This window comes from Vitis riparia, chromosome 16 (genome assembly GCF_004353265.1).
Source record: "Vitis riparia cultivar Riparia Gloire de Montpellier isolate 1030 chromosome 16, EGFV_Vit.rip_1.0, whole genome shotgun sequence".
In the NCBI taxonomy this organism is placed as follows: Eukaryota; Viridiplantae; Streptophyta; class Magnoliopsida; order Vitales; family Vitaceae; genus Vitis; species Vitis riparia.
This window is the reverse complement of record NC_048446.1, coordinates 529,193-545,793: the sequence shown is the minus strand read 5'-3', so window position 1 is coordinate 545,793 and position 16,601 is coordinate 529,193. Positions and strand designations below refer to the sequence as shown.

General features: G+C 37.7%; 2 protein-coding genes across 3 annotated transcripts; both read right to left on the bottom strand.

The window, feature by feature from the left end:
• Positions 1-2,257: 2,257 nt before the first annotated feature.
• LOC117933573 (cell division cycle 20.2, cofactor of APC complex-like) lies at positions 2,258-3,112 on the bottom strand. The gene is made up of 2 exons (XM_034855000.1): positions 2,600-3,112; positions 2,258-2,509 (listed from the first exon to the last, which is right to left on the bottom strand). Exons 1-2 carry the CDS (start codon positions 3,101-3,103, stop codon positions 2,366-2,368), a joined length of 648 nt encoding a protein of 215 aa, XP_034710891.1. The 5' UTR covers positions 3,104-3,112; the 3' UTR covers positions 2,258-2,365.
• LOC117933571 (probable glucan 1,3-alpha-glucosidase) lies at positions 3,026-16,298 on the bottom strand. Of its 2 annotated transcripts, XM_034854997.1 has the most exons (7): positions 14,269-16,298; positions 10,566-10,839; positions 10,348-10,483; positions 8,346-8,556; positions 7,999-8,205; positions 4,239-4,353; positions 3,026-3,181 (listed from the first exon to the last, which is right to left on the bottom strand). In XM_034854997.1, the coding sequence occupies exons 1-7, from the start codon at positions 15,853-15,855 to the stop codon at positions 3,108-3,110; spliced, it is 2,604 nt and encodes an 867-aa protein (XP_034710888.1). In that variant the 5' UTR covers positions 15,856-16,298; the 3' UTR covers positions 3,026-3,107. The 2 variants fall into 2 exon arrangements, with proteins under 2 accessions (XP_034710888.1, XP_034710887.1); XM_034854996.1 differs by lacking the exon at positions 3,026-3,181 and having other exon boundaries at positions 3,809-4,353.
• Between the last annotated feature and the right edge of the window lie 303 nt (positions 16,299-16,601).

Sequence of the window (16,601 nt, the reverse complement as noted above, 5' to 3'; positions counted from 1 at the left end):
ATTTGGAGAAAAGTGTCTTTCGTTTGAGAGGCCATTTCCAAAGAGGAATGGAAAGAAGGGGGAAGTGGTACAGAGTCTACAGACTGCTGCTCCAAAGTAATGAGCAGGGCAGTATCAGCTGTACTCGGTTTGCTTTGTGGAGGCAAGGAGGTTCGCTTTGGGGTTCTCAGAAGGCAGGGGGTTTCTTGGGGGTTGAGTCATTCTAGCTAACTATTTATGGAGACTTTGGGTGGTCTTTCCTGTCCCTGAAGCTGACCCTTATACTAAGGTCCCCTCCTCAGAGAGCAGTTAGAAGGATACTAAAAAGGGAGAGTCCTTTGATGAGCTTGTGAGGAAGGCCCAATATAGGTAGGTACTGCAGTGTGGATACAGTTAGGGGAGAAGGAGTTGAGCAGTAAGATGAAGGGGGCTGCAATGTTGTTTAGTGGGTAGGCTGGGGGATTTTCAGACCAAGCTCCAGACCTAATTTTGTTGAAGAGGTGGGGTGTATAGCTAAAACCAAAGAGGGCATGCATTTGGCCTTGTCAGGGAGCTCCCTTATCTTGTTTGGATTTGAGGCAGTTTCTGATGCAGAGTTGGTCCCTAAACAGGGTTGAGAAGGTAAAAGAATAAAATTCTGTTTTAGATAGAGGAGTCCTAAAGGTGGGATACTGTGGGGAAGAAGTTCATACTAGAGAAGCTTGTGTGAGAGTAGTTGGGTTGTCATTGCATTTCTAGGATAGGGAGTTGTTCAAGTAGCTTGGGGACTTTTGGAGGGGGGTCGTGGCAGTGAATGAAGATACCATGAAAACAATAGGGATAAAGGTGTTAGGACAATGCTGATGGCAATGGTGGTGGGCTGTTGGTGTTTTGCAATACAATTTTGGTGGGAAATCCCATGGTAACTAACCTTAAAATTATGTTGGATAAACTAAGCCAACCATACAAACTTCAATTGAGCTAAAGTAGCTAATAAATAGAATGGAAAAAATCAGAGCACATTTTATCCATATTCTCATGTCCTAAGATCTAGGAAGTAAAGGAATCTAACACTATACTTAGCTAGAAGCACACTAAAACCCAACATCTGTACCTGCATCCATGTAACATAGATGCACATGCCCATTTCTCAATCGTTCATTTTTCATGTTGTCATTCATCTATCTCAACGCTATCATCTTGGCTATGATCATTTCCAAACACAATTGCAAACCAAAATTCTCAAAACTCCATAATAATAACAAAAGGGTCTCGTGCCTTTGGTAAATTGAATCCCATTTTCAACCCTAGCCTTCCTCGTCTTTTACTAGTTGACCCTAACAATATTTTCCTCCATTCTCTTCCTAGTTATCCTCATTTTCTTAGCAACCAAACATATTATGAATGGATCAGAATATGAAATATTTCGTAAGGTAATGTCCCTGTTCTCTCACACGAGCCCTTGAGATCGCTGAAGGAACCAATGCTCGCGTCCGTGGAAGCCACCAAACGAAAAAAAGTTAAAACCAACAACACCACCAACAACAAAGCCGATCCTCTCACCATTTCATCCAATAATAATAATAATAATGATAAAAAAAAAATCAAGAATGGAAAGAGTAACCTTATTGGTATTAGTATCGTTGATGAGGAGGACTTCAAGAGAGTTCTGGAGAACAACTATTCTGTACTCTCATGTGTCTATGCAAGGCTTCACTATCTCAACATGTTCCTTCTCCATTGCCAATTTTCCCATTCTTGGAAAGAATCTTAAAGATTATTCAGAAATCAAAATAATTGTTTTGGAGATGAAACCAAGAACAAATAAATATCATAAAGACAAAATGCTCCCATTCCATAAATTTGTTTTTTATTTGTTACAGAAATCTATTTATCAAAACCCTAATTCAGAAATAAAATTGAAAAAGAAAAACGCTAAACTTAAAAATCAAATTTAGGGAATCACCCCACCCATGCACCTCTAGTTTCAAAAATCAAAACAATTGTACCAAAAATCAAAAACTCTATTACAAATCAAAGGGAAACCTAGACTCAGAATCGGAAAAACAAAAAAAAAAGTCTAGAAATCAAAATAATTATTTCATAAATAAAACAAAAAATTCAATTAAAAAAATCTGTTTAACAAACCCTAATTTAGAAATAAAGTAGGAGAACAAAGAAAGAGACTCAAAAATCAAATTTAGGGAAACTCCTATTTCAAGAAAGTGCTAAGGAAAAAAAGGAAAAATTACATTTTTTGTGTTTGGCTTGAATGGAAAATGTGAAAAAAAATCTCATATGATGAAAATTGGTAATTTAAGTTGAAGAAAGAATATGGAGAGATTTTATCGAGCTTAAAAACATATTTTCTTCTTTCCCTTATACTTCCTAATATCCAAACAAAACCCTAACGGATTCCCCTTATATGAGGAAATGGCCCAGGATGCTCCGCTTTTGGTGCAGCTTTTTTCACTTCTGGGGTGCCAAAAGCATTCCAGAACTTGAGAGTCTCATCTCCTGCAGCAGTTGCCCCTGTACGTCCATCTGGACTCTGCCAAAAGAGTTGATCAAGAATATTAGAACATATAAAGATTTGGTACTCAGAAACATTCGATCACTAAACTAAGGTCCATTTTATTACCTGAGCCATGAAAAGAACTCTGGATGTATGACCAGTAAGCTCAGCAATCTTCACCATTGATGGATACATCCAGAAGGTGAGTTGATTCTGCATAAAGCCATGGGAGCTAAGCAACTCATGCTCGTTCTTGTTCCACAGCAAAGCACAGACTTGTGAGCCAGTGTCCACTGAGTTCAAGCAAGCGCCATTGTGGGTGTTCCAAAACTTTATGCAACAATCACTCCCACCTCCTCCAGACGCCAGAAAATTGCGCTGAAAAGGGCACCAAGCAAGCGCTTTTACTGCAGCAGTGTGATCCTCAAGCCTGTGAAGCCACTGAGAACGTGAATGCATAGAGGCCATCGACCTATCCCATATGTAGAGTAAATTGTCATTTCCTCCACTCGCTAACTGTTGGCCAGAGGTAGACCATTTCAGTCCACAAACCTCTTGCCGGTGTCCTCTAAAAGTTGCCACAATGTGTGAGTGCACTCTCACATCATTGTTAATGATCTTACCATCCATTCCCCTAGTTGTAAGGATGTGGTTTTTCCAATCTAGAGAACCAACTCGTGATTGGTGGCCACCTCTCAGAGTCCTCAGCTGCAGAATTGATAGAACATCACTGTATTAGGAAATCATCAACAAAAGACCATTCCAAAGGTTAAAACAAAGAAAAATTACATACCGGTCGATTAGCTGTAGAATCCCATCAACAACCCAACTCACACTTGTAACAGGGCCATTCTCATCATCAACAGTGACAAGCTCTGAGGCAGAATTGATCTATTAAATTAAATTATTGTTATTTTTATTATTATTAGTATTATTTTATCATTCTTCATTTTTTTTCTTTTTTCTTTTATTTTTATTTTTTTACCTCTATTTTCTCCCCCTAATTTGTCGGAAAACATCGAGGAAAATGTATTTATGGTAAAAGGGGTATCCACAAATGCCTTAGAAGGGAAAAGCGGTTGCCAAACTCATTCTGAAACCGGCCTTCACATCAACTACAGAAAATTTGATGTCATGGAGACAAATTTTCTTTCAAAAATGAAACCAAACTGTTTTCATATGTAAAAGATGACTAATTCGAAGGATAAATGTGTTTATTTTTATCATCCAAGCAATCTAAAAGATGAAATCTAACAGCAGCATTCACCTACCATAAATTTCCATTCATTAAAAGAAAAGCAAACTGCAGAAAACAAGGCTTCTTTGCCTGCACAATGTTGTCAAGTGGTGTGTTCCAATTTTATAAATAACCCCATTTCAAAGAAAATGGGTGTGTTCTTGATCAATACATGTCCCACCCAGATTAGGAAACAAATCTAATTTTTCAAGTTTGTAACAACATCCTAACAGTGGAGGGATCGGTTTCCAGGAAGATGTTCAACAAACTAAACCTATTACAAAATTTTTATAGTCCAATCATCTGCAACTGGAACATTAGGTTTGCGGATGGTTAGAACAGGTGCACTCTTCCCTCTTTGAAGCCAAAGTGGCCCAAGTTCAATTTCAGCCTTTCGATTTGAGGGTTCGATGAGGGCATTTTTTGGTCCAGAAGAGTGGCCCAGGACTATAATCCTCTCAATGACGCATGCTGATGAAAATAGGGTTTTACTGGCATTGGGCACCAAGCTTGAAGATGTAAGCTTACCATCTGAGAACACAAAGTGGCGATGGATGTAGGCCCCCTGCTTAAATTCAAAGCTTTTACCATCGTCAATATAGAGTTCTCCTTCAGCCGCATGAGAACTGTTTAGAGCTATTACCTGTAACAGATGAACAGTGAGAGAAAACATACGGTAAGCTTGAGAGTTATTTTGATGCCATGAGAAAAATACAATTTCATTTTCATCAATGGAGAGCAGGATGTAGAAACAATAAAAATAAGCAACAAAACAGGGAATAAATAATACATGCAACCAAGTGTAAAGGACCAAATGAGAAGATTATCAGGGTCATTCTTTATCAACTCAATCTGAACAGAACTAACAGCAATTCCAAATAAAAGCTCAGTGCGAGATTCTTTGGAAAATCCCTCATCAGGGCTGCCCAAGCATGCAATTAAATCAGATATATTGTCAAAACTGCATACAGCCAACATATTGGACTTTATGGAGATAAAGAATGTGTCCACCACTTGATACCAATCTATGTCCTTGGGATGGGCCTTAAGTTCAATTCAATGCCACATATTGCAACAATCTTGATAGCACAGGAACATTAAAATTTTACAAAGGTTCTCTCAAATAACCGAGAAAAATAAAACCTTCTAAACTTCTGCATTCGTGTAAACTGCTGCCCCCTTGATGGGGACAAACTTTGATGCCTTTTTTCCTTTCCCTCTCTTTTGAATGAGAAACTATACTTGTATGAGTATAAAGTAAATGAAGATTTACACGAAGGATTAAAAGTCCTTCAGAAATGAAAATATATGTGGACATAATAAAACTAGAGTAACACATAGCTCCTCATAGAAAAAGCCACTCAAGCTTCCAAATCCAAAAGTAGAGGTGAAGGACTAGTCCACAAAATTCAAGGGGGGATGAAATGCCTAAAAAAGTCAACTAAGAAAATGGCTCCTCCCATGGTCAGCCTATCAACTTCTTGATTTTCCAATCCTGACTTCTAAGAGAAATTGTAGCCCCCCACAGAGATCCACAATTATCAATATCTCATGTTCATATTTCCATGACCCTCTCCACCTGTTTGTGGGTTTCTTTATTGAAATAGCATTATTTTAGAAAAATATTTTTTAAAAACAGCATTTCATTAATTTTTGCAATAAAAAAAATACAGCACTTTTAAATTGTCTTTTCAAAAAACGATTTTATACACAAAAATCATCTTTTCAAAATGGGGTTTTAGTATAAGCACAATTTATAAATTTATATTGAAATCACTTTTCAAAAAACAATTTTGATGTGAATATGAAGTGTTGTATTTTCAGGGCCACTGGAGGTTTACCCGGTCGTTAACTTCAGGGCCCCCGTGGGATTAGTCGAGGTGCGTGTAAGCTGGCCCGGACATCCACGGTTATCAAAAAAAAAAAAAAATGAAGTGTTGTATTTTCAGTAATAGATTTGTAACTAACATTTTTTTAGATTTATTAAAAAAAAAACACACATGTAATTGTACCAAAAAATCTCTGTTTTCCAGCCAAGAAAGAACTGTCACCCAATCTCCGTACACCATAAAATTGAAGGTACTTAACTCTCTTGTCATTTTCAAACTACTTAGTACCGCTAATATCTCTAACTCGCCGGCTAGTACAAACGCTACAACAAAAGAGAAAGCTTGGATCATCTCACATATATGGTCTTGCACTAAACCACCAATCTCCATGTGAACAAGGTGCCCAGGGAGCATAATCTAAGTTGAGTTTAAGGATACCTACCAGTGGAGTCCACTCAACCTGAAACTTAATCACTCACTTATGTGAGGAGCAGAGTGATATCCAATCTAGTAAAAGTAATCCCAAGTGAAACAACAGAAAACCTTCTTGGTGGCTAAATCCAAAGAGATGAAAACATAGATATCCTTCAACAAAATCAACCACTAATTTCGTCATATAATCCTTGCATTCCTCTTTATGAAGACTCTTACGATGAAGCAGATTATTTGTATTAATCTTACTGTTAGCCACCAACCAAGCAAAAGGCCTGAAATTGTGAGAACTAATTTTAATAAGACTCAAAAAAAGAGAGGGAGAGTACTAATTTTAACAAGACTCAAAAAAAGAAAACAAAAAAAAAAAGAGAGAGAGAGGAGATAGATAGAGAGAGATTTTGAGGAAAAAATTTTTAGAGCCCAATGTTCAACACACCTCATCAAGACTGGAAGACAAGAGACAAAATAATCTGCAAGGATAATAGGATGCGTGGAAGAACTCTAATTCTTAGTATACCATGTCTCATCAAGAATGGAAGAGGAGAGACAAACAATTTGCAAGGACAACAGAATGGAATTTCTCAATCTATATGAACTAAACAATGAGAAGACCCTCATTCTAAAAAGGGAACAAAAATTGGAAAAGAGGCAGCCTAAGGGCTGGTCACCCCATCTCAAGAGGGAAGACTCCTCATCGAGGCAGAAGGTAAGCTTTTCCCAAAGCCATATATAATAAATCAAGGTCAGGGTAGGAAGTTGGCTTGATGGGGTGGTACACTCTTTTCTAAAATTTTTACTTCACGTGCAATGCATTGCTACACCTCCATCTGTAACATGGGCCATGCAAGATTAATTTGGTGCTCTAAAGGAAAAGGAAGGGCCTGTACTTCCAATTTATTGTGGGGAATTAATTGCCCACAATTAATTGTTCTTAATATAAAAAATAAACATCTTCATTCATTAAATGATAACACAACGGTGTTATGTACACCTCATTCAAAATTATGGAAGTACAACTCCCTAGTTGCTTGTGAAGCTTATACAATAGTACTAGTACCTTTAGTAATTCAAATAACTCTAAGCAAAGACCACACATCACTCTAAAGGTTGTGTCAACCCAACCTAAAGGTAGAGGAAGATTTTGTTGTTGTTATGTATTAGGTGTCTAATAGGGAGAGAGGTGCATGGAAGTTGCTCCACAAAATTCTAATAGGTGGGATGCTCCATCTCTAAGGTTCCTTGTTCAGCTAATCAATTTGTAAACCAATTAGCCAAGTAAGGAGCAAAAACACTTGGTTCTTTTGGTTGTTGATTTTTTCCACCCTAAGTTTAAAGAGCTTTTACAGTGTGTACATTGTTTTTTTCTGCCTATAGTCTCTGCACATATTGTTAGTCTTTGTGCAGCGGTATACTTTTTCCACTTTCTGATTGGTAATTGTACATCTTGGAAGGACTGCTCATCCTTTGTATCTACCATTGAACAAAATGAATATGTTTGTTTCTGTATGCTAACCATGAATTTAGATAGCATTGACATGATCAATGTCAAAAACCCATACATCCAATGTCATTTGTGCTACAGACAGTTAAGCAGAGATTTCTAATATAAAATTTGCTGATTGACATATTGACACATCAGTGATATCTTGGATATGTTGACAAAATTATTAAAAAAATCAAGGTATTTTCAAGATGTCAAATATTTGAAATAGATCTAATGGAGCATCAACTTAATATTTACAACATCTTTTGTACTCATAAACCCTTTCCTCCACCAAAAAGTCACTACCTTATTTCAAGAACATTTGGAATTAGCTATTTATTTTTTGGTTTTTAAAGCAGTGTCTTGGGGCCTAAAGCCCAAGTAGGATAGAGAAGTAGGAATTCAAATCCCTCAAAGCAAAGACCACAAATATAGAAATAAAAATTGAGTATGACAGGGTTGAAACATATGCACACCCATATTTCAGATTCAGATGCTCCAGCATATTTATAGAAGGGTCACTTCAGCATCAAATACTCACCAGAGTGTAAGGATCATTTGCCATCTGGGTAGAGCTTCGTCGATACCGGTCTTTCCTTGGTATGATGGTTCCAGCCCTATGAAAAGCAGGAATAGTCTCTTCTGATACCTCTAACTTGTGTGTCGTACCTCCTTTGTAGATAATTCCAGTTCTCAGGTCATACCAAGACTGTCCCCCTGGCAAATACACTGATGCATACTTCGCTCGCTGGTTGAAAAGAATTTAATTTATGTATCAGTTTAAGAAACACAGGATTACAACGAAGAAAGTGCAAGAGGGAAACAAGCAAAAAAAAAAAATGAAAGCAAAACAAACCAAAACAAGTAAAAATTATGTTCCAAGAGCACCTCAGTATAGATCCCTTGCACCAAAAGACTGTTCCCAACCATGAAAGCTTCGTCATTGCTGAAAGTAGCTTTGTCAGAAGGGAACTCCATCCAAAGTGGACGCATAACTGGAACACCACTTGTGTTGGCCTCTCTGAATAATGTGTAAAAATATGGGAGCAGTGCATATCGAGTGTGAACGGCATCCCTCATAAGTTCCATATTTCGCTCCCTAGAATCAATACAAAGCTCATGCTTACCACTGATTTTACAATATCGAAAATAGATCTCAACACTAAAGAGATTGTAATTGATGGTTAAAATGTACAAGGTGACAATTCAATGCTGCTTATAGTGTCAACCTTATTCAGTTCCTCCGGTTGTATAAACAACTGATTATATACATCAGTCATGAAATAGACGTTTCATCCAATGCTTAAACCAGGTGCTAAATTATATTCAATCGGTAATACTCAAATGAAGCACCTGTGAACAAGACAGAACTTATCTCTGAAGAGAGTGTCAGAGCCTATGTAATACTATAAGTTAATGAGCACCAGTTACCATTTAAGGTAGTAAATCTCCCTAGCACTTTATCACTTTTCACTGTCAACTTCTATACAGTATTCTCTTTGATGGAATGTAAAACATTACATGTACTACCTTCTTGATAAAACTTCATTTCTCATATTTAACATATAAGTTAATCAATTAAGCAAAACAAATTATCTCATTGGTTGGTGTCGATTATAGTTTTAGTGCAGCAAAAGACACAAGACAGCATGTTTAAAACTGCTGAACAAACTCAGAATAGGGAAAAAACGGCAACATCAAACAACTTCCATCCCCTTTCCCCACTTTTCTTTTGATCGTTGCAATCAATGTCTAACCTATAAAGCTCAAATGGAAACTAAAGTTGTCTATAACTCTATATAGATCCTTTACAGAACAAACCAAACCAATTACAAGAAAGGTACATTGCTCCGCAACCTTAGACAATATATTAATATGGCACTCTCTAAATTGGTCAGCCAATTGAGCCTGAAAAAAGAGCTTGTAGAAACTACCACTGATTCATCCAGATGCCATGCTGAAGAGAGTTCATTGACAGCCAAATTGAAATGTGGCCAAACTAATGCAAAATCAATTGGACTTTCATTGTTTCAATGAGGCACCATAGGTGTCTGGAACAGGCAGGATCCAGGGGATCATGAAATCAGAAAGGCCCATATCACTATTATACTTATGCCACAAGAACATCCGTACTTTAGTTGATAACTGCTGTGGTAAAAGGAAAAGAACTCCAAAATCTTAATAAAAGCCTTATCTCATTTCTTCGGGGAATTCCCTTTGCCCATGCAACTCCACCTATTGAATTGACCTTTGATGCCCATGACCAAACCATCCTTGGACAACTATCTCATTTAATTGTCTATGCATAAGGAAACAAAAAACATAAACCAGAAACCAGGGAGAGTGTTCCCTTGACTAGTGACTAAATCAGCAAAGGCACCCTAAGCGTAGGTTTAGGGTTCAATTTTAATGGTTTCTCTGGAAAAAGGACAAAAAAAATGAAAAACAAAAAAAATAAAAAGTAAAAGATAAAAAATAAAAAATAATTCATCAAAGAGTGCAAGGCATCAATGGAAGAGCTACTGAGATTTTTTTCGTGCAGAAAAGCCATACCAACAAGAGCAAGGCAGCAGTGAACATCATTGTGCACTAACAAAATCAAGCAAGCTAAGACTACAGTGCACTTCACTGCCCTACCCAAAATCCACATAAATTTTGGCAAAAACTACAACACATTCAGTTAACAGGGTATGGAGAGAAACAACATATATTTAATTTCTGAAAAATTTTCTGACAAGTCCATGCTTTGGAAACTGTTTTTGTTCCCCTCCTGGACATAATAATGAAAACTCTCTGCAAAAGTATACATGACCTGCTAACTACCAACAATAAAATTCAGAGTTCATAATCAAGTTCACAAGTTCAATATAGTAGTAAAACATAATCCTACCCAAATAACCAAGGCTCTCGTCTCTTTGTGTCCTGATGAGCATGGGCCCTAAAGAAAGGATAGTAGGCACCTAGTTGATACCAGCGTACCAATAGCTCCGTCTCAGGATTGCCAAAATACCCACCAACATCTGCGCCTGTAATAAGAAATCAACCATGACAACCTATATTTAAAAAAAATAAAAAATGCCATTCTTTAATTAAATAAGTTTTACATACCAGAGAATGTCATTCCAGTAAGGCCAAGGGTCAAAATCATAGGAACTGAAACCCTGAGTTGATCCCAGTCTGCTGTATTATCTCCTGTCCAAACAGCTCCATGCCTTTGACTTCCCGGAAAGAATGCTCTTGACAAAACAAAAGGTCGATCCTTTCCATCTCCACGCTTTACAAGCCCATCAGATGTAGCCATATGAAAGTAGTAGCCATAGGCATTATGCAGTTCTCTGTGCTCTACACCTCCATGATGTAAAGCATCTCGAGGCATTGTCACCTGGTAAAAGAAAAATAATTATGCAACAACACCAGGATGTAAGTTATAACAACTATGATTAAATTGCAACTTGTTACCATTAGGTTGATTTAAATTCCTCGTAGTCAAATCTACTCTAGTAAAATGGTCATGTATATTAATTATAAAGACCAAAGTAATAGCTATACCTTTAGTTCTTATCTATGATAAATTAGTGATGTAACAATTCCTCAATTAGGAAACTTCAGGTTGCCTGTTTCTCATTTCATGCATTTACATAGAGGATACAAATTAGTAACATACTAGCAAATGCATTGATACACCTTAATTATCAAAAAAAAAAAAAATGCATTGATATACCTTAGCAAAAATTGATGCATTGTCACATTTTTTATGCAATTAAATATTTCAACTGACAATAAAATTTCAGCAGCAGAAAACACAGAAGTTCCTTTTTGATATTTTAGCCGATATATTCACAAAACAGAGGTTCCTCAGAGTGTGTAGATTTTATTGTTTATATTTCATTTTATTTTTATTTTAACCATGCATATAAGTTCCTAATGCAATTATTCTTTCAAAATCTTAAATCAAGATAAGTCTAGGATACACACACACCATGCCTCACATCTAAGTTCCTACTAAGTTCCTAATGTAATTATTCTTTCAAAATACACACACAAACACCACGTCACGCCACGCCACGCATCTAAGTTCTTAATGTAATTATTCTTTCAAAAAACATACATACATACATACACCACACCATTCATTTAAGTTCCTACTAAGTTCCTAATGTATTAAATCTTTCAAAATCTTAAATTAAGATAAGTATTCAAGATCCTAATGTAATTATTCTTTCAAAATCCTAAATCAAGATAAGTCTAGGATGGATACACACATGCATGCATACATACATACATACATACATAATTTACCTTAGAAATACATAAAACAAAAATTTTGAAATAGGTTCTGCTAGTTTATTATTGACTCCCAATTTCAAACTTTGCAAACGAATTTCTAACTCAAGCATATATTTCTTTTTTTTTCATTTGTTTTTGATAAGCAGGTCAAGCATATATTTCTTTCCTTCCCTTTCTTTATTCTTTTTCAGAACTTTATTTTCTTTCCCCCACTCCTTCAAACAAGCACATTGATGAGGCAAGCAAAGTGATTGCTAACATGCAAATGAACTATGGGGTTAACCATATTCTTTTTTCTAGGTCTGCACCCTTCGGCTTTTAAGATAGTAAACCCAAATAAACGTGGAGTTTTGAAATAGCACACTCCAAGTTTTTTATCAAGAACAAATACATCATTGATATGAATTTGTAACTAAAAGTGATGAACGAGAAATCCTTACTAAATATACATGACTTGATTAAAAAAAAAAAAAAGAGGGAGGAAGAAAAGGGAACTTGAAAAGAAGAGCAAAACAGCCATATAGATGAAAGATATAACAAAAACAAGTCAGAGAAACTCTACACAACTCATGGGGCTTAAGAAAATCTTCCACAAACAAAACCTGTCGTTTGGCTCTTGATTTTGCTAAGCAAGTTGCAGCATGATTAGCAAGCAGACTTCAAAATTGCATTTTTGAAGTGTTGTATTCACACATCCATTTGTTAAGTGTTGTATTCAAACAAACTTTGCAATCATGACAATTGCACAAAATTGACAACCGTATGGCACCAACAATTGCACAGCGGAGGGTACCAGACCTGCAATATATTCTTCGAGCTCCCAACAATTTCTTGCTACTTCGTTCTCAAAAGTTGAAAAAAAAAACACAAAAACAAACAAACAAAAAAGCACTAGACCCTAGTGCAATAACAGCAAGAGATCACACAGGCACCTTCTCTTCTACCTTGTAGTAAAAAGAAAAAGGAAAAGCAAAAATAGCGTTGATCTGCTGTATCACATGAAATAATGCAATGTATCTCACAATATGGTGCATCAGTGACACATCTGTTACAATGGGTCAGTGTAGGATAAGTGTCTAACATACCTATTGGTCAAATATGTACCTAGAGGTGTATTCAACAAAGAAAGAAGAATAAATCCCTATTTTGTTGTAAATAACCTTAGGCTCAGATTTGATATTCTATCTTAGTCATACACTTCAATTTGCTCTTGATGATAGAATGAAGAAAAAAAGAGAAATGAGATTGCTTGTTGATGCAACCATGTTCTAAAATTTATTCCTAATTTTTAGAACATGATTACTAGCAGTTGACACTTGTACTCCAATCCATGTGACATAGTGTCATACCAATGTATATATTGGTAATCTGTCAAGTTGTTACTCTAATAAAATTTGAGAATCTCCTCATTGGTCAATGTCCTTCCACACATCCATCTCTCATAAGGAAAATGAACTAATAAAAGTCTCCCTTCAGATACCCATGGTCCTCCCATAAGACCTTAATTGTTGCAACTCCTTGCAAAACTCAGCATAGACACATGCCTGTTCAGTTTGTCCACATTCCTAAACTAACACAACAAGGAATATGCCCCATCTCCACTTTTGTCTCCCTTTAGCCCCCATCAATTACAAGAGACAGTTCTCAGCTTCATGTCTCCCACTGCCTTCTCTGCTGCACCCCCAATCAAATTCCAACAGATTATTCTCAGCTTCATGTTGCCCATCACTCTCTTTGCCAATCCATCTCCTCCCCCCCCCCCCCCCCCCCCCCCCCCTCCCTCAAAGGTAGCATTTTTTCTTGGCCCCTATTGGAAATTGGACCTGGAACTCCCACATCCTGATCCAAACTCCTTGCCACTTGAGCCAAGTCTAAAGAGCCTCCTCTTCTTCTCATGACATTTCTTCATATCTTTCCTACCATAATTTATTAGACAGATAAGAAAAGCTACCTGACTCCCACTCTTTCATAGAGCCATACTAACCCCAGTGAAATGTGAGATCTCATATTCATTGTCATCAATTCAGTCCATGTAGATACAATGCCAGGACCATGCAACTCCAACTATAACCAGTCAAACTCCTAGTTGATTATAACCTATGACAGTATGACTCTACAGCAACAGCATGCTATAACATTATAGGCTATTATTTTAAGTAGCACATACGTAGTTTACCCACTACAAGGAGGTAAATAGTATATTACACATATTTCATCTACTAAACCTGCAGGGGAAATGCCAAAACCCTACAATCTCAAGATGGTTTAAAAAGTTTTTTGATTAAATTAGTCTTCTAGCGATCAAGTCACATCTTTAAAAAGTCTTATGATTACATTAGTCATCTAGTGATCTCGTCATATCCAGCAGAATAAGTGTTAATACCCAGAATTCACTTACTAAGCAGAAACCTATTTCATGATCATGATGGTTCCTTGTTCTTTTAAGTAAATTTGAAAAATAGAAAGAACTTAAGACACAGTCAAATGCTATTATGAATAAAATCAAATGGGACAAGCAACATGCCTCAGGCCCATTAAAGACAGAAGGTTCATTCATGTCATTCCAAATGTACAACCAAGGAGTTGATCCAACATAGTTCTTGAGAGAGAACTTCTCAGACCACCATGACCTGATCTCTGGGTTCAACATATCCGGGTAGGACGATGATCCAGGCCAACACCACCCATCATAATCCTTTCCAGTTGCATCCTTAACATAATATCCCTTACTAGTGGCCTCCTTGTGTAGGTGAAAGGATTCATCTCGCTTAATGTGTGGATCCACAATAGTAACCATATGCCTACCCTTTGCCGCCAACTTGTTTTGCATCTGCTCCGGGTTTGGGAAAAGCACCCTATCCCATGTAAAGTACCTCTTCCCATCAGTATGCTCAATATCAAGCCATAAAACATCATAAGGAATATCATGCTCATCGAACTTGGAATCGACATTCTCAACATCCTCGTCATCCCTATAATTCCACCTACATTGGTGATGAGCTGTTGAAAAAAGCTGTGGCATGGCTGGCATTCCTGTCACACTCGTATACTGTCTCACAACATCCTTTGGACCAGGACCAATAAAAAAGAATGTATCAATAATACCAGCTTCACTCATCCACAATGTATCAATCCTACTACCTGACTCAGGTAACAAAATCCCAGACTCAGCATCCCAACCCGAGCCAAGCACATCAATCTGCATTTCTGCTGCATTCAACCAGAAAAATCCTGAAGTCCCCCTGGCCTTTCCATGCCCAAGCATAAATGGGATTGATCCGTAGAGCCCAAATGGCGAATCATGAATATACTCAAACACGTCTAAATTAAACAACCGATAAGGTTCAGAATCATCAACCCCAGGCCCTCTAGTAGGCCTCAAAGCAAAGCTTGACGCATGCTCGGGAATGCCATACACGAAATCAGCATCAAAAAAGGAAACATCGAAGCTAATGGATTGGGGGCCGTAGGGCCTCACATCAGTGTGGCCCTTAAACCTCTCCTCCCAATCGTCCCCTTCTTGTTTCACTCTCAATTGCTCGAAATCAAACAACCCATGAGAATTCAACGACAAAACCCTACGTTTACCCTGTTTCTCCCTCACGTAGACCTCCAACGGATTGTGCCGAAGCACCGCCTCGTACCCATCAGCCACGTAAACGACCGAGGAAGGCCCCGAATCGCCGTCGACCGTCTCTGTCTGAAACTGCTGGAGCCAAAGCTTCGTAGACTCAAACTCCGGGAGGATCACATCGGGCACTTCAAAGCGCTTTTTAGGCGGACCGAGGGAGGGGTCCTCGTCAATCTTGACTCGAACGACGCCATTTTGATAAACCGAAAGAGTGAAAAGGAGGGGCTTGATCTGATCCTGATCGGGGGATTCGGGAGGTGGTTGGCGGAGATTTGCAGTGAGGGCGCCGTCGAGGATGGCGACGTCGGTGGCGAAGAGGGAAGAGGAGTGGGGTTTGCGGGAGCGGGCTCGTTTGCAGAAGGGGGTTTGGTTGCAGGTTCTGAACTCTTCCTTCTTCCAAGCGGAGACAGAGGAGAGATGGAGAGTGAAAAGAAGAAAAAGGAGGAGGAGAGGGAGAGTACGGTTGATGCTGGGAGCCATGGGCGAGGACCTGGAACTAAGCTCACAATCAGGACTGACATCCAGATAGCTACCAAGAATAATCAGGCAGGCACCTCTTCTTTTCCAGTTACCCGCCTAACTTTTACGGATCATCTTTATTCGGCTTTGACAAGGATGGGCATCGACACTAAGGTTTTTGTCATTTGTATGTGAGAAAAAATGAAGAAGAAGTTGACGGGTCTGAATAAAAAAAGGAATGAGAAGTGAAAGGACTTTTCTAAAGTTTGAATGCTGGTTTGATTTCAAGGGTAGAAAAGTTGAAAGCATGTAATAAACAGGAGAACAAAATGCTAGTTTGAAGTTTCAAAGAAGAATATGAATGGGTTGGTTTGAAGTTTCGAGGCAAGAACGAAATGTTGGCTCAGGAGAGATGAACAATCTCCATGGATTGTCATGTCTTCAAGAGAAATGAGGGTGTTTTTTTTTTTTTTTTTCCTTGATAACCGTGGATGTCCGGTCAGCTTATACGCACCTCGACTAATATCATCAGCTTACACGCACCTCGACTAATATCACGGGACCTGAAGTTAATGATCAAGTAAACCTCCAGTGATCCTAAGGAAACTCGAAATGAGAGTGTTTTTTTAAACCTTTTTAACCAAACAACCTAAATTTAAAGTACAACTTATATTTTCAATCCTTAATTTATTATCAAATATAGATGAGTATGAACTTATTGATCTTTTCTATATCAAACAATTATTAATATTATATGATCAAACTAG

Coding starts and splice junctions, on each gene's coding strand:
- LOC117933571 (XM_034854996.1), bottom strand. CDS start 15,855: ATGGCTCCCAGCATCAACCGTACTCTCCCTCTCCTCCTCCTTTTTCTT. Junction 10,484..10,565: donor TACTGGAATGACATTCTCTG/GTATGTAAAACT, acceptor TTCTTATTACAG/GCGCAGATGTTGGTGGGTAT. Junction 8,206..8,345: donor TGCAAGGGATCTATACTGAG/GTGCTCTTGGAA, acceptor CTTTTCAACCAG/CGAGCGAAGTATGCATCAGT.
- LOC117933573 (XM_034855000.1), bottom strand. CDS start 3,103: ATGGATGGTAAGATCATTAACAATGATGTGAGAGTGCACTCACACATT. Junction 2,510..2,599: donor GAGTTCTTTTCATGGCTCAG/GTAATAAAATGG, acceptor CTCTTTTGGCAG/AGTCCAGATGGACGTACAGG.